Source organism: Aulonocara stuartgranti (assembly GCF_965226115.1).
Source record: "Aulonocara stuartgranti genome assembly, chromosome: 8".
Taxonomy (NCBI): domain Eukaryota; kingdom Metazoa; phylum Chordata; class Actinopteri; order Cichliformes; family Cichlidae; genus Aulonocara; species Aulonocara stuartgranti.
Genome location: NC_138959.1, coordinates 29106459 through 29129157, shown reverse-complemented (window position 1 = coordinate 29129157; position 22699 = coordinate 29106459). Strand labels below are relative to the sequence as shown.

Sequence of the window (22699 nt, the reverse complement as noted above, 5' to 3'; positions counted from 1 at the left end):
TTCTGGGGGTACTTGAGGATCGGGATTGTCCGACCTTTGGTTAGCCATTCCGGGTGTCTCTCGTCAACTAGCAGCTGGTTCATTTGTGCTGCCAGACGCTCATGGAGTGCAGTCAGCTTCTTCAGCCAGTAGGCGTGAATCATGTCGGGGCCTGGTAATGTCCAACTCTTCATACTGCAGACCCTTTCTTGGATGTCTGCCAATGTGATTGTTACCGGACCCTGTTCAGGGAGGTTGCTGTGGTCTGCTCTTAGATCCACTAGCCACTGAGCATTGCCCTTATGGGTTGCGTCCTTCTCCCATATGCTCTTCCAGTATTGTTCTGTCTCCAGCCTTGGTGGTGCTGTTCTCATATTGTTCCCCTGCCACTGATAGCTGGTTCTGTGGAGAACAGCTGGTTTATTCTCCTGCCTTTGATCTCTCTGGTGTTCCTCTTGAAGCGGCTGGCCAAGGCTGTGAGTCTTTGCTTGGCAGTTTCCAAGACCTCAGGTATGGACAGCTTGCTGTACTTCTTAGGCACCTTCTTTGTTGCACCTTTTTGCAGCTCTGATAGTTGGCTTGCCTCCCTGCATGCTACCTTAATCTTGGCCTCTAGTCTCCTTCTCTATGGAGGGTACTACTCTTTGTGGCTGTTCAGTTTGTAGCCAAGCATCTCAGTGATCACTGCTGCCGTGGTGTAGATCAGCTTGCTAGTCCCGGGAATGGTGGCAGTCTTGGTAGCCAGCTACGGAGGATCCAGGTTTCAAGCTTTACCATGATCCTATCTCTCAGGTCAGTTCCTCTTGCACTCAATGATCCTTCTTCTATTGCACTTGGGGCTTGGTACCCAATCTCAGGTGGGGGTGATGATATCTCCCCCTTGACCTGGCGTCCTGGCAAGCTTGAAGGATAGATTGCCCGCAGGGGAATTTCTCTCTCTCTCTCTCTCTCTCTCTCTCTCTCTCTCTCTCTATCTATCTATCTATCTATCTATCTATCTATCTATCTATCTATCTATCTATCTATCTATCTATCTATCATTGCATTGCTAACATCTAGCATGCTGGGGATGGTTATTCCAACAGTAGGATATCTATGATTCATTTGAACAATTGTATTGTGCCCTAATTGGTTTGTCCATTTCCAGGATGCTGGCAGGGAGACATGTGTGTATCCTCTCCCTGAGCCTCATGACCTGTTTCAGGCTTCGCAGCTGAAATTTGAAGATTTTCAGAAAGATCTGGCACGACTCAGGAAGGATCTGAGAGGTAACACATGTAGCTGCATTTCAATCAGATTAAAGGACATACATTTACTGTATAAGCATTCATTTCCTGGAAACTGACCAATACCCATTACCTGACTACCTCTCATCATTCAAAGGTGAAAATGATGATTTGCAAGTTTTTGAGTCCATTTAAAAATCAAACTAAAACCATTTGGGGGCATTATAGTGGTTTAACATGATTCATACTTCCATGCGTGCATGAAATATATTGATAAAGCTGAAATGGTTCATTCAATGGTTGACTGTTTTCATTTTCTCAGCATGCATATCAGAAGTAGAAAAAGTGTGTAAGATTTCAGATGAGGAGAACTTGGAACCTTTCAAAGAAAAGATGGATGATTTCCTCAAACAAGGTAAATTATGTAACCCCCATACATACATACATACATACACACATACATACATAGATGCATACATGCATACATACACTTATTGACATGATATCACCATGCAGTTGCTGTAGATTTGCAGGTTGCACATCCGTGGTGTAAATATTGTGTTCCTGTCAAGCAGGTGCTATATTGGATGGTAGTACAGTCTGAAAGTATGGTATTGTAGTGTCTTTACAGTACAACATAAAGCATAAGCACACGTAAAGCAAGTATCTCCTCGGCTTGCTGCCTGTACTTTGGGGTTTCTTCCGGTGGACGAGAGGGTTTGTTCCCTGTGCGAGGGTCGGGGAAGGGGTCCTGACTGTCATCTGCGCTTATGCGCTAAACAACGGTTTAGAGTACCCAGCCTTCTAGGAGTCCGTGGGAGGGAGACTGGGGACAGTCTCCCTCAGAACATGGTCCAAATGGACCATGTTCAGCATCTCCATTGCCAAAGCCAAAGGTGGTTGGTGCCTGTTGTTGTGGTAACCTCCCTTGTGGTGGTGCCCATCTTTAAGAAGATGGACCAGAGGGAGTGGGGCATCACACTCCTCAGCCTCCCTGGGAAAGTCTATGCCAGGAAGAAGAGTCTGTCTGTTGGTGGAACCTCGGATACAAGAGGTACAATGTAGTTTTCGTCTTGGTTATGCAACACTGGATCAGCTCTTTATCCTCTCGAGAATACTTGACGGTGCATGGGAGTTTGTTTTTTTGTGTACTTTGGAGAAGGCATTCGACCGTGTGCTGTGGGAGGTGGTTCCTGTGGGAGGTATGGGTTGTCTGGCCCATTGCTACAAGGCGTTCAATCATTATACAACCATTGCAGAAGCTTGCTCTGCATAGCTGGAAATAATTCTGACTCGTTTCCAGTGGGTGATGGACTTTGTCACTGATTCTGTTTGTAATTTTCATGGACAGAATTTCTAGGTGTAGCCAAGTGGAGGAAGGCTTTCACTCAGAATGTCTTCTCTGCTTTTTGCAGATGATGTGGTTCTGTTGGCTTCATTGGGTGATGGCCTCCAGCTCGCACTGGAACCGTTCGTAGCTGAGTGTGAAGCAGTTGGAATGAGAATCAACCCCTCCAAATCTGAGGTCATGGTCCTCAGCTGGAAAAGGGTGGAGCGCCCACTCTGGGTGAGGGACAAGTTCCTGTCCCAAGTGGAGGAGCTTAAATTTCTTAGACAGATTGGTGGATTTGGTGCTGCAGTGATGTGGACACTGTACTGGTCCATCATGGTGAAGAGAGAGCTGAGTGTAAAAGTGAAGCTATTGATTCACCAGTCGATTTATGCCCCTACCCTCACCTACGGTCACGAGCTGTGGGTAGTGACCAAAAGAATGAAATCATGGATACAAGCGGCAGAAATGGGCTTCCTTTAAAGCAGGGGTGTCAAACTTAAATACACAGTGGGCCAAAATTCAAAACTGGATCAAAGTCGCAGGCTAACATTAATATTCATTGAAAAAAAACTCTTCCTCCAAATATAACAAGGAATCTTTTCTTATGGACTCAAACAAGTTTTGCTGAAAAACTGAATATGGAACAAGCAAAGCTTAATACTAAACAATATATATAACTTATATAAACGTATATATAATTTAATATTGCACACATGCAAAATCAAAATTCCAATTAAATAACACATCAGTGGAATTAATTTCTTAATTAAATTTGTATTTGCAGCCTTCTGAATTAAATTTTATCATTTTATCATTTATCAAATTTTCATCATATTCTCCCACCTGTCCAGAAAGCTCCTGTTTTCTGCCTTTCTTTTTGCCATTTTGGGATAGGTAGCATGGCAGTATTTGCATGGTTGCTATGACTATGGTTAACAGAGGAGAGGGTGCTAATGGGTCCTGTCATGACTGACGTGCCAAAACACCAACAGAGCATTCTGGGAATTGTAGTATTAGCAGTACATGCACTGTATAATACTGGCAGGCCAGCTCTAATGGTAATTTTGTATGGCTTCGCGGGCCAAATGTAATTAGGCGGGTGGTAGGGTGGTTCGGGCATTTGACAAGGATGCCTCCTGGGCACCTCTTGGGTAAGGTTTTCCAGACGTGTACCACCAGGAGGAGGCCCTGGGGTAGACCCAGGACACGCTGAAGGGATTATATCTCTCGGCAGGCATGAGAAGGCCTTGGTGTTCCCCCGGACAATTTAGAGGAGGTGACTGGGGAGAGGGAGGTCTGGGCTTCTTTGCTTAGGATGCTGCTTCTGCAAAGTGGCCCCAGATAAGCAGAAGAAGATGGATAGATGGAACTGATTGTTATTGTACATGAATAAAATTGAAATGAAAATTGACTTATCAGACCAGGCAGCACTTTTCCAATCAGCTATTGTCCAACTTTGGTGAGTTCATGTGATTTGTTGCCTTAATTTCCTGTTTTTTAACTTTTTAACTTAAAAAGGTAATCTTGATTGTGTCTATATACCATGTGATTCACTGATTTGTTTGCACGAATGAGCAACTGAACAGATGTACCTAACAAACTGCATGGTGAGTGTATCTAGTGAGTGGGATAAGATGCCTCAAATCACCCTTTCTAATGTGTTTTCAGTAATTTTCTTGTGCTATAAGTATGATTTCTTGTGTTTTTGGAGAAAGAAGTCCTACCATCAATTAATGCTTTAATTTTAAACGACCCTTTAAGATTAAAGCATCAGCCTAAGCCTAAAGTGACCCTTAGGCTTAGGCTGATGGGGGCATCCCACAATGCACTGACTAGTTTTTCATTCACTGTGTGGTTACACACCACTCTGCACTTAATCATTAGTTGTTGTTATCAATCTTTGGCTCTGTTACGCAGTGTGTCTTTTATCCTGTCTTGCTCCCATCACCCCAACTGGTTGAGGCAGATGGCTGCCCCTACCTGAGCCTGGTTCAGCTGGAGGTGTCTTCCTGTTAAAAGGGAGTTTATCCATCCCACTTCACCAAGTAGAGTCTTTAACTTAAAATATAAAGCACCTTTAGGCAACCGTTGTTGTGATTTGGTGCTATATAAATAAAACTGAATTGAATTGAAATTGAAAGTGTCTATAGTATGAGTACACTTGAGGACAGAGCATATAATTTTCTACTGTAATAAATGGACATTCATGATAGCAAATCCAATCACTGTCTCATGATTTACACACATATTGACTTCATGTATTGTTCCTCCTTTCTTAGCTAAAAGTGAACTGGAGATGCTGGATTCTCAACTCAGCAGCACTCATAAACTGTAAGAGCGACCTTCTTTATTTGTTATATTTGTGACAGTACTGTCTCTTTAACATATATCATCTAATTTCAGAAAAACATTAAAACATTGCACAGAACTCCAATACCATTACATTTTGACTGGTTTGTACCAACCAGTTATCCCCACCGCTGTGTAACAGACGCAAGTCAGCAATGTTTTTTAGACTACATTTCACATATAAAGTGTGCATTTCTATCCTAAAGAGGCATTAATGACACAAGTTATAGGTTTGTAAACAAAGATAACCTGGTTTGAATCCTTTTTTAATTACTGCATTTGGCACTTTGTACTCACTGTTTACATATAGGAAAAGCTATTGGTTAGGAGTAAAATATGTCAAATCACCTGAGAAAGCCTACAAATTGAAAACTTGGATAGAATTTGTAGGCCATCCCTTTCCCTTTGCCTTCTCCTCCTTACCCTACCCTACAGTTCCTTTCATAATCTTTATTCATTAGACATGAAGTGTCATATATTTCAGGCCTTTTTAAATTTTGATTATGATTCATCAGTAATTATTTTAATATTTCATTTTGAGTGCCAGAAGTTTATTATTCAAATAGCATAAACACTATATACACTGTATTGCCAAAAGTATTCACTCATTCATCGAAATCATTTAATTCAGGTGTCCCAATCAGCTTCCATGGCCACAGGTACATAAAATCAAGAATGGCTTGCTCTCAGGAACTGTGAAATCCATAATGGTACAGTGATAAAATGCCACCTGTCAACAGGTCCACTCATGAAATATCCTCACTATTAAATATTTCAGTAGCAGATGTTAGTGGTATTGTAACATAGTAAAGGGACTGGGAATAACAATTCAGCAACAAAGTGACAGGCCATGTAAAATCACAGAGCAGGATCAGCAGATGCTGAGACACATAGACTCATAGCTCTGCCAAGTTTCTGCAGAGTAGATCCCTACAAACTTCATGTGGCCTCCACGTGGAATTCAAAGACATCCTGAAAATAAAAGTGAAAAAATGATGCAGCAAGATGTATGCCCCCTCACGTGCTTGTATGCATGCCTCACAATGTTGGGGCGTGTTCCTAATGAGAAGAAAGCTCCAAGACAGGTGCAAGCCACTGCCTGGCCTGTAGAGGTCTGTGCGTCTGTCCATAAATATGCCTCCCCAGACTATCACTGACCCACCACCAAACCGGTCAGCTGAATGATGTCACAGGAAGCATAATGTTCTCCATGGTCTCTTCAAACCCTTTCACATCTGTCATGTGTGCTCAGGGGGGCAACCGCTCTCATGTGCTAACATCACCTGGTGCCAGCGGTTGACCTGCCAAGCCAAGTCAACTTTATTTATAAAGCACTTTAAAAACAGCAACCAGTGACCATTGTGTGGAACATAGCAATAAAAAATAAAATTGAAATAAATAAAATAAGTACATATAAAATAATGACTAGAATTAAAATTACAACACAAAATAAGAGCATTGACAAATGCAAGATCTAATTAAAATGAATAAAAACAGTCAAAAAAATAATTTAATTTAATAAATAAATAAAATCAACAAATCTCACACTGCGTCCAATGACAAGCAGAAGAGGTGGGTCTTAGAGAGGCCTGTCTAATGTGAAACAGCAATGAATTCCCCAATTTGGGAGCCACTACAGCAACAGCATTGTCTCTGAACCACCACTATGTCCTTTGCACATCTAAGAGCAGTTGGTCAGCTGATCTCAGTGATTGGGAAGGGGAGTGTTTCAAAGAGATCTTTTAACAGCATGTTTTTTGTTTTGTTTTGTTTTAGCCAGCTGTCTCAGCTAAAAGAAGCTAACCCTGCACTGATCTGACTGCTCAATCTAAAATCACTGTCCATCCTAAAACCCAAGTTTGTAACAGTAAGCTTTACATACTGTGCTAGCAGCCTGTGTCTACAGGAAAAGACCCACCAGTGACACCAAATTCAAATTCAAATTTTATTTGTCACACACACACAACCATACACAGTATGACATGGGGGTGAAATGCTTGTAGCTGTACAATGCCCGACCATTAAATGACAGAAAAAGGTTTTACAGTATTTACAATTTACAGTTTACTACAAAATTTACAAATTAACTTAGAAATTTACAGTAAAAAATGTGCAAATAGCAGAAAGAGATTATAAGGATTATAAATCATAGGAAATGTGTGGTGGTGCGTGTGGTGATGTGTGTGAGAGTCCAGTCTTATAGTGACGTGTGTGGGAGAGTCCAGTCCTACACCTGGTTCAGGGCCCGACTAGCCTGGGGGAAGAAGCTCCTCCTCATTCTCTCTGTTTTGGCTTTAAGGGAGCGGAAGCGCTTCCCAGACCTCAACAGTGAGAAGAGTCCATTGTTGGGATGGGAGAGGTCCATCATAATCTTCCTAGCTTTGGACTTGCACCGCTTGGTGTAGATGGACAGCAGGTCAGAGAGCTCTGATTGAATGATGCGTTCTGCACCCTTTGCAGATCTCGTCTGTCCTGCTTGGTGCTGTTCCTAAACCAGGTGCAGATGTTTGCCGTCAGGACGCTCTCGATGGTGCAGGAGTAAAAGTTCTTGAGCGCCTTCAGTGGCAGATGGAAGTCTCTAAGTCTTCTGAGGAAGAAGAGACGCTGGCGGGCTTTTCTGGACCTGACACAACAACTTCTGTCTTATTTTTATTAAAATTTAGGAAGTTTAGAGCCATCCACACTTTTAACTCCTCAAGGCTAAAACTAAAGTTTTCATTGAGTAGGCATGGTTTTGTGTTAGGGGTACGTAAACCTGTATAACATCTCCATAACCATGGAAAACAATTTTGTGCTTTCTAAAAATAAAACCAAGGGGCAGCAGATACAAATACGATACTAGAGGCGCAAGTATCAAGCTCCATGGAAGGAAAAGGAGCAGAGGAAGATCTGAAATCATGTAGCCCAACCTATAAAGTTTTCTGATACGTGTAGGATCTGAACCATTCCAGAGCAGTGCCACAAATGCCCTCACAGTGCTCTAAATGAGATATTAAAATAAGTCTAGGACAGGGGTCGGCAACCCTAGGCAGGGTTAACTGATGGCACGACCATAGCTGGACTAGCCATCGGGCATACCGGGCATTTGCTTGGTGGCCCGATAATTTTCTTTCTTTTTTTTTGTAACGGTTTAAACAACGAAAGGTGGTGGATTGGCCAGATGCTGGCTGGCAGGTGGATCAGGGAGAGGGGAGGCAGGAGGAGCAGAGACCCGAGGCAGCCGTCGGTCTGACTGTCAGGTGAACTGAACTTCAGGTAAGAAGTTCTGACCTGCAGTCTATCTGGGTCAGATATAAACCAAGTTTAGGTGGAGTTTATTTTCGTTGTGCTGACTTTTTACAGTCAGTTACAATAACTCGTACTGCGTACTAGCTAGCATGTTATATGTTATTGCTAGCAGTTTCTATACAGCTGGGTGGGTGCTACGGTGTTACTGATAGTGAACGTTATTTTATTCATAAGGTTAGTTAGTAGAGTTGCCTACCGTCCTGTAAAAAGACAGAATCGTCCCGCATTCAGAGAAATTATTACGCGTTTTGTGTTGAGCTGAGAAGGGACGCAGTTTGTCCCGGACTTCAGCTAGGATGGAAAAAGACACAAAGGTGGAGCTATTCTGCTGCACAGCGGCCTCTTCTTCTCCTCTCATTCTCTCCCTCTCCTGTTGCTACTTTAATCATGAAACTGATCAAAGGTCAGCTGATCGGCTTTTCTCTCTTGTTTGTTTATCGCCCACTTTGCGCCAGATGTTGCGCTAAACAACAGCAGCACGTTTAAGCTTGATCAGCTGTTGTTAGAATTTATTTAATATTAGTTTCTAGTATCAGCTGATGTTTGCTGGAGCCACAGCTGTAAAGCTGCTGGTCATGATGTCGGTTTGGTTACTGAATTATCAGAGCTGAACAGGTGATGGAGAAACAGGTAGTGATGGGCAGATGAAGCTTCATGAAGCACTGAAGCTTTTCATCCAATTGGTTCACCCCAGTGCAAAGCGTCATCATTTTCAGCTCCTCCCATAAATGAAGCAAGCCTCGATACGCGCATCGCGGAAATGCCCCCTCAATTTCTCAACACAAGCTTCGCAGCCTCGATACAGAACGTCACATCACTAGAAACAGGTTTACCTTTTAGGTGACATGAATAAGTTGGAGGGAAGTTATGAACTGTTTCTGAGAGACAAATAACACCAGGATCCTTTTCTATGTAGCTGACGGCTGGTAACTGTGCAGGGGCGGATCTAGCAAAGTTCTGCCAGGGGGGCAGGGAAAGAGGGGCACAAAGAAATACTTTCTTATTCTCATTTAAAATGTCTGGCTGTTATTAAATAATTATCTGAAGCTTACAACCAAAGTTTTTATCTGACATAAAATGTATAGAAATCATACATATACCAACAACACTGTCACAACAGCATTTGTTTTCATTCAAAGGCTTTATGGCTTTAATACCTGGTGGGCCGGTCTTTAGTGAAAATGCCCGGGCTGGTTTTTTGTGTCCCAGTCCAGCCCTGGGCACGACACGCAGTGAAATAATCTGAGAAGGTGCATCAAAAAATAAATGGCCGCGCCAGCGGTGCACATTGCAAATCAGCTCACATTACACACATTGGTTGTTCCTCTTCTTAATGACGGTATCTTAGCTAACAACCCCAACTACCAGATTCAACTTGTAATTGGGTTAAAATAACTTAGCCTACTGGTGAGAGGGTCGTTGTTAGCTTTCCACATTCCGACACTTCAAAAGCTTCAGAAGCTGTCCACTCAGCTCAGCATCAGCACCACGGAAATACACGGATACATCCGTAGACTCGAGACACAAGGCGTCTTTGGGACTTTCAGGTGTATGGACCAATGTTTTATTTTCTGATCAAACCAGAAATCTTTAATGAGCAGCTAGATTTGTCTCACATTAACTGGCTGAGTTAATGCCAGTTAATGCAACATCGAAGCAGCTGGAATCCACAGCTCTGAGTGTTCATGGAGCTGCATGTTCACCTGCTGGACATCACTACCTGACAAGTTTAACTGTCTTCAGAACATTACAGAGGCCTTATTGACAGTATTTGGCTCTACATATCTGTGTGAGCAGATTTCCTCTCACATGAGTGTCCTCAGGTAGCCTCTGAATGCTGGACACTCGCAGACCTGTGTCTCTGAGTGGGAGACCAGAGATCACATTAACATGTGTGTCTCTGTATTAACAAACATGCCATATTGGCCCAGTTTATTTTTCTTATTATTGTTGTGAGGAGACCATAAATAGCATTTGTATTTTCCGTTGTACAGTTCATTTGCTGTTATGAGTTCTTGTTATGGAGAAAAAGTGTCTTTTTATCCATAACATAACAAAATAGCTGATAACGCTGATAGCTGCCAACATCTGCAAACAAATATAATTCTAGAAAGTTGTTCTATATATTGTGTAACTGTTCATATAGAGCGTTATTAAATTTATTGCTAATGCAATCATATGGCACACTGACTTCTGAGGAAATTTTAAATGGCACTCGCCATCAGAAAGGTTGCCGACCCCTGGTCTAGGAGAACTAGCATCATATAGTTTCCTGAATCTATATAGCCAGGAGTATGTCATTAAATACCCTCAGCAGTGCAGATTCTGTGCTAGGACCAGATTAAAAAATACATTGTTTTAATTAAAAAACACCTTCAATTGACTGTAAACAGAATTTCTGAAAGAAAAGGAAATATTACTAATAGGCCTAAAGTTAAATAATTCAGTATCCAACTGTCCAGGCCAGGTTTTTTGATCAGTGGTTTCACTGTTGCATGCTTAAAAGGTTTAGGAACAGCTCCTGAGTACAGGTAGCCCAACCAGTAACATTTTCTGAACCAAACTAAGCCAACAATTCTTTAATATTTGAACAACACCTGCAGTGTGCCCTTTTTCAGCTGTCTTTCAGCTTTTCGGGATTCACATCTGACAGCACAAGTTGTGTCAATTATCCAGGGCTCAGATTTGGTTTCAGGGTGCCTGGTTTTTAATGGAGCCACAGTATCTAATACAATTTGGCAGGGTGAATGAAACTAGGAGCAGAGCGTCTCTGTATCTGAAGACACAGACTCGGGAATCCCAGATTTCAGATTGAAATAAGCAGAGAAATGCGCAGTTCAATAATATGACAGTGCCACGCAGGGGTGTGAGGTTTAACAGGTTTAACAGGGCAAGGCAATGTCAAATAAGACAGGCTTATGATCTGAAAACACTTTATCACAGATGGTTAAGTCTGAAACAGACAAATCAGAATCAGAATCAGAATACTTTATTGATCCCTGGGGGAAATTATTTTTTGTTACAGTGCTCCATTTTAAACCAACATTAAGACAAGACAGACAATACGCTAACTAAGAATAGTACAATATATACATATATATACATACATACATACATAAGTCACTTATAAATAAATATTTGGAAAAGAAACATGTGTAGCTGTAGCAGCAAACAGTGTGTTAAGTGGATGCGTTGTACAGAGAGATGGCCACAGGCAGGAATGATTTCCTGTGTCGTTCAGTGGTGCTTTTCGGTAATCTCAGTCTCTCACTGAACGAGCTCCTGTGACTGACCAACATGTCATGGAGTGGGTGGGAGGTGTTATCCAACATTGTCTTTATCTTGGACAGCATCCGCCTCTCCGACACCACCTTGAGGGAGTCCAGCTCCATCCCCACAACATTGCTGGCCTTACGGATCAGTTTATTAAGTCTGTTGGCATCTGCGACCCTCAGCCTGCTCCCCCAGCATGCAACAGCATAGAGGATCGCACTGGCCACCACAGACTCATAGAAAATCCTCAGCATTTTCTGGCAGATGTTGAAGGACCTCAGTCGCCTCAAAAAATAGAGACGACTCTGGCCCTTCCTGTAAAGTGCTGTGGTGTTTTTAGCCCAGTCCAGTTTATTGTCAATGTGTACTCCAAGGTATTTATAGTCCTCCACAATGTCAACACTGACCCCCTGGATTGAAACAGGGGTCAAGTGTTTCCTGGTCTTCCTGAAGTCCACGATCAGTTCCTTGGTCTTTGCCACGTTGAGCTGCAGATGATTCTGCTCACACCACGTGACAAAGGAGTCGACCACAGCCCGGTACTCTGTCTCATCATCCCTGCTGATGCATCCAACCACCGCAGAGTCATCAGAAAACTTCTGAAGATGGCATGTCTCTGTGCAGTGGCTGAAGTCTGTGGTGTAGAGGGTGAAGAGGAAGGGGGAGAGGACAGTCCCCTGTGGTGCCCCTGTGTTGCTAATCACCTTGTCAGACACACACTGTGGGAGACGTACATATTGTGGTCTTCCTGTCAGGTAATCAACAATCCAGGACACCAGAGAAGCATCCACCTGCATCGCTGCTAACTTATCACCCAGGAGGGTCGGCCTGATGGTGTTGAAAGCACTGGAAAAGTCAAAAAACATGACCCTCACAGTGCTCGCCGGCTGGTCCAGATGGGTGTAGACACGATTGAGCAGGTAGATGATGGCGTCCTCTGTTCCGAGACGAGGCTGATAAGCGAACTGAAGGGGATCCAGATGTGGTCTTACTATGGGTCGCAGCTGGTCCAGGATGAGCCTTTCCAGGGTCTTCATGATGTGGGAGGTCAGTGCCACGGGCCTGTAATCCTGGGGGCCACTGGGACGTGGCGTCTTTGGTACAGGGACGAGGCATGATGTCTTCCACATCACCGGGACCCTCTGCAGACTCAGACTCAGCATAAACAGTTTATGAAAGACTCCACACAGCTGGGGGGCACAGGTCTTGAGGACAAGGGGACTCACTCCGTCTGGTCCAGCAGACTTGCCTGAGTGAAGTCTCCTCATTTGCATCTCAACCTGGTATTGAGTGAAGGTGATGGGTGGGGGAGGGGTGTCAGGAATCTCACAGGAGGCAACATGTGAAGAGAGAGGCTGGCACAGTGGTGTGGTTCTGGATTCCAGGCTGACTGCAGGTGAGGTTGTGGGGGTGGGAGCAGACACTGTGGTGTCGAATCTATTGAAAAACAGATTCAACTTGTCGGCTCTATTCTCACCTCCCTCAGTTCCCCTGCTGTTGGTTGGCCTGAATCCAGTGATGGTCTTCATGCCCCTCCACACCTCTCTCATGCTGTTCTGCTGGAGTTTCCACTCCAGCTTCCTCCTGTAATTGTCCTTAGCCTCTCTGATCTTGTCCTTTAGTAACACCTGGATCTTCCTCACCTCCTCTTTGTTGCCCCCTCTGAAAGCCCTCTTCTTGTTGTTGAGGAGGGCTTTGATGTCCTTAGTCACCCACGGCTTGTTATTTGGGTAACAATGAACAGTCTGAGCTGGAACAATGGAGTCGGTGCAGAAAGTTATGTAGTCTGTGATACACTCAGTAAGCCCATTGATGTCCTCGGCGTGAGGCTCACAGAGTGTTTCCCAGTCGGTCACCTCGAAACAGCCCTGTAGTTCCGCTATTGCCTCCTCTGACCACCTCCTAACAGTCCTGGTGGTCACAGGTTCCCTCCTCACAATTGGCACATAGCGGGGGGTGAGGTGAATCAGGTTATGATCTGACCTACCAAGTGGGGGGAGGGAGGAGGAGCTGTATGCATCCTTGACGTTAGCATACAGTAAGTCTAAAGTTTTCTCTCCCCTGGTGGGACAGTCCACATATTGTTTGAATGTTGGTAGTGTATTGTCCAGTGATACATGGTTGAAGTCACCCGAGATCACAATAAAGGCACTCGGGTGCTGAGTCTGTAGCCGAGCTATGGCAGAGTGGATAGTGTCACATGCAGCTGTGGGGTTAGCAGAGGGGGGAACATAAACAGCCACCAAGATGACGTGAGAGAATTCCCTGGGTAAATAATACGGCCTGAGTCCAACAGCACACAGTTCAGTGTCCGGGCAACAAATCCTTTCTTTGATTGTTATGTTGGCAGGGTTACACCACCGGTTGTTAACTAAAACAGCAAGCCCACCTCCTTTACGCTTACCGCTAGCGATGCTGTCCCTGTCCGCCCGAACAGTGTGGAAGCCTTCCACGGAAGCATTCTCATCGGGAATGACCTGGTGCAGCCATGATTCGGTGAAACACATCAGGCTACACTCTCGGTATTCCCTCTGACTCCGTACCAGTGCTGAGAGCTCGTCGATTTTACTTGCCAACGATCGCACATTTCCCATCACGATAGACGGCAGACACGGTTTAAACCTCCTCCTCGCTTCGAGCCTCCGCTGTCTCACCGTCACCTTTTTTCTTCTCTTCTGTCCTTGACCTCTGCATCCCCGATGTGTTTTCCTCCAAATTTCAGCTGGTACTTCTGCGGGCACTTCTGCGGGCCTGGCCAGCGAGCCGGCCGGCATCAGGGCGATCAGCTGATCTCTGGAGTAAACAGTCCGTGCGTGTAGGAGATGTGCCGCGGTCCCGTTCCATGATAAAAGTAACAGTTCCACGGCCACCAGAAGAACAAAAACTCTCTCAATCCACATGATTGAGTAAGAGATAGAAAACGGAGGAAAATACAAGTCAGAAAAAAAAAAGAATACGTAGAAAAAAAAAGCTAAACTAAGAGAAAAGCAGGAGCGACTGTAACAGGCTGCACGCTGGTTGGCGCATGCGCACTAAACCATGTGTTAGTCCAGACACCAACTGTATAAAATTAAGGGCCAATTAGGCTTAACAAGTCCTTTAACCATTGGTTTGTCAGGACAGCAAATATGTACATTAAAATCACCAATATTAAAGACTTGATTATATTTAGGCATGACTTCAACCAATAATTTAGAAAAGTCATTTAAAAAGTCCTTATTACATTTATGTGGTCAACAGATCTCAGCACATAACACAAGGTGAGAGTGACCCAGCTCAAATAAGCTCAGTTCAGAGCTGGAGAATGGAGACACTGATGGAGATAGCGCCTTACTTTTTGTTTTTAAGATGCCATAGAAAGGTGCACCAGACAGGCCTTCAGCCTCACCAGCGTAACGCTGTGTCGCCTGCACCAACAGTGATGCTTCCTCCAGGAAGCATTGTAATCAGAGTGCAGGAGAGTTAGTGATAACTGTCAAAAACGGGAAAAGTCTTTTGGCCACCATGAAGACACTTCACTCTGGCAGAAACTCAAAAATGCAGGAGACTATGATAATAAACCAGTAGAGTTAAATTTTGAGTAAGTAATGCATGGCAAATCTTCCGGAATGGCACTTAATAATATGCCATCGTGGATGAATTAAACTACCTGTGCAGCGTCTGTAGGGTCCAGGTATTCTTGCTACGGGTGCCTCATGCTACCAGTAGCAAGAAGTTGGACATTTCTTTTTTTATATTTGAAATGCTGTATTCTTTATTTTCATGAGTTACAGGCTATAACCGTCAACTGAAATATCTCACTTGTAATGAATGCTTTTCAATGCTTAGCATGATGACGTATAGTAGACGTCAGTATAGTATATAAAGAAAAAAGTATCAGAGCATGAACACTGCATTTCTTTTTTTCAGCCTCTCTCATAGTCACTGACGTTAGTGGTTTCAACTCTGTGAAAAATTTAAACATCAGATTAATATCCATTACATTTTGAACATAAAATGCTGTTACATTTCAATTAATGCATCTCCGCACTGGATTGCTTTTGTTATTGTTCTTCTTTCTTATTACTGGCATTGATAACAAAAATGGAATTACTAGCTACATTATAAAGCAATTCTGATAAACTCATAGAAACATGAACAAAGTTTATTAGTAAAACAGTCCTGAAACCACTCACACAGAACAAATTTTGTGTCAGATATATATTAAGGTGACAACTGGTGTATTTTCAGGTTCCTGGAACTTACAGTGTTTTTCTCAGTGAAGGCCAAAGCAGGAGAGAAAGAGGTTTCACCTAACACGTTCTTCTCCATTTGGCATGAGTTCTCCTCTGACTTCAAGGACCAGTGGAAGAAGGAGAACAAAACCATTCTCAAAGAGAGGTACAGTTGTTTCTTTATCCATTCTCTTCAGCTTTCTGTCTTGCATCGTGTCATTAAACTTAGCTGTTGAATATGCACTGTGTAACTGCATTAACATTGTATGTTTTGCAGGTTAAAAGCAGCAGAAGAGAGTTTCCGACAGGCCAAAGAGAAGGCATCCTACAGTGTCAAACCTAAACAATCATCGGGAATTGTACGTTGACGTTAAGCTCTTCTTTATTCTCTTTAATCAAAAGTTTGTTCTCTTTAGCTAACAAACTAAAGTTTTAAAATGTATAACATTTTTTTTTCTTCATTAATACACTAAATACATCTCATAAGGATTTTTGTCTTTGTGCTGGGAGTATCCACTGGGAAAAACTGGCAGCTCTTCCTATCTTTACTCCACATCATTGAATCTGCATAAGTCTGTCTGAGGGACTCCTTTTCAAATTTAGTTTTAAGACCCAAATGATTTTGGCTTATATTAAGCTTTTTGCTGTAAAGTTGTATATTATAAATTTTTTTATTTATTTGTATTTCTGTATTTATTTATTTTTTGTCAATGCAGTAACACAGGAACCCTGCAAAGTGTTTCCTATGGAACTGGATGGATGAATAATACTCAGTTAATCTCTCTCTCTGTCTTTCTACAGAAAGCCAAGCTTGGCATGAAAATTTGACATAGTGGGCTTGGCACGCTTGTTTTCATGACTTTGGACACCAGCAGTGAATCAACCACAAAAGTATGAAGATGACCGACAAGAGAATTAAGCGACAGAATAAATGAGAATGACCTACAATATGTGCAGACAAGCGATCTCTGGACTTTTTTTCTCATCGTTATTTTTATGTTTGGTCACATTTGCCTGCTCTGTCTGCCTGTTGCTTTAGATGACTATTGGATTCAACAGAATCATGAAAAGATGCTCCTTCAGGGCCATCAGGTGCAAAATATTTACAGTAATCATCAGCATCCCTTGTCTATGGAGCCCAGGTTTAACTGATAATGTAATACACTCATAATCATTAACACCATCAAGTTTCCTAAATAAGTATTTGAAAAATAATTAAAAACAATAAGCAATTATTCCTAACGACACTGACCTTTATTAAGAGCAAATGAGGCCAGTAAGATGTGATGGAAATTAAGCACTAGTGACATGATGGTATTGGATTTACTATGGAAAGTACTGTTGTTGCAGACTTTATCTAATTTTCAGTTAAAAAATTGGGTTCTTGTTTTTATACTCCAAGCAGTAATCCATAATGACTGTGAACCAATAGAACAATTTTTTGTTCAAATATCCATCCATTCTGCTTCTCTGGGGCTGGGTCGCGGAGGCAGCAGCCTGAATGGAGACGCCTAGACGTTCCTCTTGCCAGCCACTTCCTCCATCTTATCCGGGATAACACTGAGGCAATCCTAGGCCAGCAGAGAGATGTAAACTCCTAGGTCTGCCTGAGGACATCCTGACTGGAAAACCTTACTTAGTAGAGCTCTAGGAGACATGCTCATCAGATGTCCGAATCCACTCAACCGGCTCATTTCAATGTGGAGTAGCAGCAGCTCTACTCTGAGCCCCTCTTCATGTCCTTACCCTCTTATCTCTAAGAGAGAGGCCAGCCACCCTTCAGAGAAAGCTCATTTCTGTCGCTCGTATCTGTGACCATAGGTAAGGATAGGGAAGTAGACTGATTGCTAAATCATAGCATCATGTTTATGCTCAGCTCTCTTTTCACCACGATGGACTAGTACAGCATCTGCATCACTGCAGCTGCAGCACCAGTCTGCTCTCCTCACTACCTAAACTCCTTCACTTGGAGCAGCAACTTGTCACTCACCCGCAGAGGGTCAGTGACAAGTTCACCCTTTTCTCACTGACAACCATCGCCTCAGATTTTGGAGATGCCGATTCTAGTTCCCATCGCATCACACAGCTGTGAAACACTCCAGTACGAACGAGGCCACTACCTGATGAAACCAAAAGAACAACAATGTCTGCAAAAAGCAGAAATAAAATTCTTAGGCCACCAAAGTGGAAGCCTTCCACCAACTGGCTACAGGGGCAGTCCCTGTGGAGTTTAACACCCACCGGAAATGAATCTGACTCATTGCTGGCAATGAGCTCATGAAATGCTTTTACAGGGACCCAAATGGCGTGCAGCGATGGGAGTACCCTTACTCCCGAGTCCCAGGTATTTAAACCCTAGTGGTAGTTATCTCTCAAGAGATAACTAGGGTTGATCATGTGCCGTATGTTCTGGACACTCGGGTGAAAAGCAGAACTGAGCTGGACTGATCACCACCGTGTGGTAAGTTAGATAACGCAGCATAAGGTGTGCCCTGAGTTATTAAAGGCTCTGGATGTTGTAGGGCTGTCTTGGTTGATATGCCTCTGCAACATCAGATGGAGAGCTGGGTCGGTGCTTGTGGATTGGCAAACTGAAGAGGTGCTTCCCATCTTTAAGAAGGGGTACCAGAAGGTGTGCTCCAACTGCAGGGGGATCACACTCCTTAGTCTTCCTGGTAAGGTCTATGCTAGGGTACTGGAAAGGAGAGTTCATCCAAACAGGCCTTCAGTGAAGCTGGTTCTGTTTTGTAACGAGCTGTCTTGCTGTAGTCTTCTTCAGACAGTCTCCACTGCCTGGGTTATAGGTATGTAAGTGATGAAAATGAGACCACACCAAAGAACACTATGATCCAGTGTAAGTTTTTGAATCTAGTGGATGAAGTCAGTAGTTTTCAATATGAAAGGGGGGTGTTCCACAGGAGGGGAGCCAGGATGGTGGTGAGGAAATTGGAAACTTTGTAGGTGGCAATTTAGTATTAAAAGCACTGTGTGAATGTGTGTGCGTGCTTTAAACGTTTCGATCAGAAAGCCTTGAAAAGAGTTACTTTATTTATAAAGTTTAGCCTGTTTGAAGGCAGGAAGAAAACTGGCAACAATGCCAGTTGTGTGAGTTACACTTATCAATATCACAACTTTATCATTAAGACACAGGAGAATCTGATGGGTTATAGTCAAGTATTCCAATAACATTTATTTCCAAATTGGCATGGGGCAGTTTTAGTTTTTATTCTTTCGGCTCTAGTCCCAGTCACGATTAATGGTCTGAGAGCGATTAAAGAATAAATACAAAAAAACCCAGCCCAATAACAGACACTATTTTAGATATTATTTTTAGACACTAGTTTAAAATTTTAAACCCTTCTGTTCTCTGTGCACAGAGTTCCACAGGTACATGCTCTATGAATGGTGCTGCTGTCTTTTGGACACTTGATTGGTCAATAGTAGTTTCATACTTGTTGCTATCCAATCTGGAACCTAACCTGCTCCGGATAAGGTTAGGTTACCATAGTGAGGTACCCCAGTAAGAAATCAACCACCTTTGTAACACAGAACACATAGGGTTAACCCCCCAGGTTACCTGAATAAGACAAAATCCTGTGTCTACAGGAGTCTCATTGACTAAGGACCTTTTGACAATGACTTGTGACCCTTATCAGTCCAACTTCTGCATCCCATTCTAATGAACTCCAATTTTGGTATTTTAAATGTATTGACTCAAGTCATGGACTCTGCTATTGAAAGTATTAAACACTGGAGTCAAAAATAATATCAAAATCAAGACCTTAAACAGTCCAGCATTCAGAGTTCTCTCATCTGACAACTTCAATTTTATTTTTGTGAACATTCTTTTTTTGTGGTTTAGGAAAAAGAAAGAGAGAATACTGATCTGCAAACACTGTATGGCATTATGTTTGGTTCACAAAAAACATTTCAGGAAAATGTAAGCCTGCAAAGAAAAACTCATGATCGGTCTTTGTAAAACACCCATATGCATCTGGATATTTCATTTCTTCTCTTATGTATTTACTGGGACAGAACTCTTTGTAACTATCAGATGATATCACTATGATTGCTGTTTACTGTAGGTTTGGTTTTCTTGTAACTGTGAGTGAGAGTGTAAACCATTTCCAGAGATTACACAGAGCCAACCAGCTTGCCTGTGCTGAAGACTGGCACTGATAATTGCATTAGAAGATACTCATGGCTATACTGGGCTTTAATGTGTAGATTCTGACTGTAACTTGCCATCTTTTAAAATCAACAGAAATACAGCCATAGACACATCCTTGTAAATTAAATCATCTCGCCTCAATAAACCTCTCACTTTGTGATTCTGCATCCTCAACACCATTCAGACTGTCTTTTAGCAGAAAATCCAAGTCAGCATACATTTGTACAGCTGGTATGCCAAATCTGACAGGCAGCATTTTGCAGGTGTTGCAGAATTAATGTAAAGTAATAAAATGTTAAAGAAATAATATGAGCATCAGCATGATGTTTACAATTGCAATCTAGTTTGGGGCAGTGCTGTTCCAGCATCAGGCTGATCTAGCACAAAGTATGATGTGGGAACTGTGAGTGGCTTGCAAACATTGGAGGAGTGGAAACACTGCGTGCAGGGGGGTCAAGCAACTGTTTTTGATGTGGAAAAATAAAAGAACTTGGAATATCTGAGATCAATCCAAGGCTCAACTTCCATCCCATCCAGGTGGACACTGCTGTTCACCCAGTTTGAATTTTGCCCTTTCCTGTTGTTCATTGTCAAGCCAGATACCTTGTGCTGTCAGTTAGAGCCTGACTTGCGTTGCTCACCTAACTTTCACCAGAAAGTACACACACTGGGTCTGTGACCCAGTGCCATGACACTTTCCAGCAGTTTCCTTTGTGATTCTTTCCTTATAATGCTGCTTTATTGAACATGTGCTCAGCATCAGTTCTAACAACACAACAACAGGTACGACAGCTAAGAATAAAACTCCCACTAGGCAGCCCTAACGCAAAAGCATATCAGATGGCGTAAAGCCGCAATGCCCCCCACAGTTCAACACAGGCACTAACATAACCCAGTATATGACACCTTCTTCTTCCAGCGGTCTCTATATCATCTGCCTACATCATCCGCTTTCCCTAGCATCCTCCTCTGTCACACCAACCCTCTGCATGTCCTCTTTCACAACATCCATGTATCTGTTCTTCATCTTTGGCTCCTCCCTGGCAACTCCAAATTCAACACCCGTTGTCCATTATATCCACTATCTCTCCTCTGCACAAGTCCAAACTATCGTAGCCTTGACTCTCCTACTTTGTCCCAAAACTACTCCACGTGAACTGTCTGTCTGATATGCTGATTCTATTTTTTTTTCATTCTAGTCACTCCCAATATAAATCTTAACATCTTCAGCTATGCTGCCACAAGCACAGTGCTATCATTTCAAACCATAAATTAAAGTAGGTTTCACTACCATCTTGCAAATCCTAACTCACGCCTGGGATGGGTATCGTTTAGGTTTTATCCGATACCAGTACCAAAACGGTACTTTTGAAACGGTGCCGGTGCTTAAACGGTGCTCGAACTGGTGCTTAAAGAATGAAGAACACAAACTTTGTCCAAAAACCTCTCATGTTCAGCTGTTTTTTTTTTTGTAAAAAGATAACAATGTTAGTCTTCTCTGCAGCTATAGGGCATATATGGTATCACTCCTGGCTGGAAGCAGTGCTTAAACAATGGAAAAACACAAACTTTGTCCAAAAATCTCTCATGTTTAACTGTTTTCCACTTTTTCTTTGGTCATTTTAGCCTTTTTGGCCAGGGTGAAGGGAGTATCTGCCATCAAACAAGAAGACAGCCGCATGTAGCTATGATGATGTTTGCTAGTTCACCTTACATGCATTAATGTAGTAACGTGGTTAGCCTACTCAACGTAAATTACACACGAACAACATGAAGTTACTCACGCAGAGAAGAACGGCTGCTGCTGCATCATCATCCTCATCATTTCTGCTACACTGGCAGGGCTAGGGGCCAGGACTCTCCTCTTCGGGTTCTTGGGGGATGTTGCTAACTCTGGGTCCGATAACAGGCACCACACCCGCAGTAGATGTGCTCGGTGTGAGGTCTCGCAGCAAGCTATCAAATACGGCGCATTTCTCGGCTTTTAAAAAAACGCTATGCGTCGCCAGGTGTTTCATCAGATTTGAGGTGTTACCTCCTTTGACAGTACACTGTAAGAAGTCATCTATAGAATCTACCCAATAAATCTGAGGTAACAATTTGCATTGACTTTTTTGGGGTAGCTTTAGTTCAATATATTGTGTATAAAATAACTTCAATAAAAAGCTATGAAATACTTAATTAAATTGGGTAAAATTTACCCCATATTTATGTATACATTCAACAGCTGCTTACTCATTGAAATGAGGTAAAATTATCTCATGTTTGCTAGTTGGTAATACCTGATAATTACTAATAAAATTTAATTATTATCAGTTGATAAACATTACCTATTCATATAAGGTAAAATGCACCCCCCCCCCCCCCCCCAAAAAAATGGTTCCTCATCTCAAAGTTTTTATTCCATAAAAATACAGAATAAAGTGCAACACAACAGCTAATGCAGACAACACTTTCAAAGGCCACTCAGTCCATTTTAAAAGCCAAAAGCACAGAAACTCTACAAGTTGTTTCTGTGCATGTACGTTATCAAACAGATAGAACAGAACACTAACACCAACATGCAATAGTTTCTGTGCTTGCTGTCAGAAGAAAAATTACAGCTCCACCAAGCTATGTCCTCTGGGAACAAGAGGGGAAAGGTGTGTGCATTGCATAAGCTTATTTTTGAGGCCGTGGACCCTTTTCAGTAGTTTCGCCCCGTCAAGTTCCAAAAACAGTTTTTGAAAAGTGTCAGATGTGTTCTTCAGCTCCTTCGGATATTCGAGGTTGAGGGCATATATCAGTCCCATCAGCAGTACACATGCCTTTGCTCGGCTTCCACATCCCTCCATCACTTGGTTTCCCTCAATCACAATGGACACAT

General features: G+C 42.7%; 1 protein-coding gene across 1 annotated transcript in view; it reads left to right on the top strand.

Annotated features, from left to right (window-relative positions):
- fmn2b (formin 2b) overlaps positions 1-20241 on the top strand; it is a 62533-nt gene extending 42292 nt beyond the window's left edge. The window contains exons 14-19 of the mRNA XM_082545343.1: positions 1127-1247; positions 1528-1620; positions 4818-4869; positions 15679-15828; positions 15940-16021; positions 16464-20241. Coding sequence (XP_082401469.1) covers positions 1127-1247; positions 1528-1620; positions 4818-4869; positions 15679-15828; positions 15940-16021; positions 16464-16490 — 525 coding nt within the window. The 3' untranslated portion in view covers positions 16491-20241. The remainder of the gene's footprint in view (positions 1-1126; positions 1248-1527; positions 1621-4817; positions 4870-15678; positions 15829-15939; positions 16022-16463) is intronic.
- The last annotated feature ends 2458 nt before the right edge of the window (positions 20242-22699 follow it).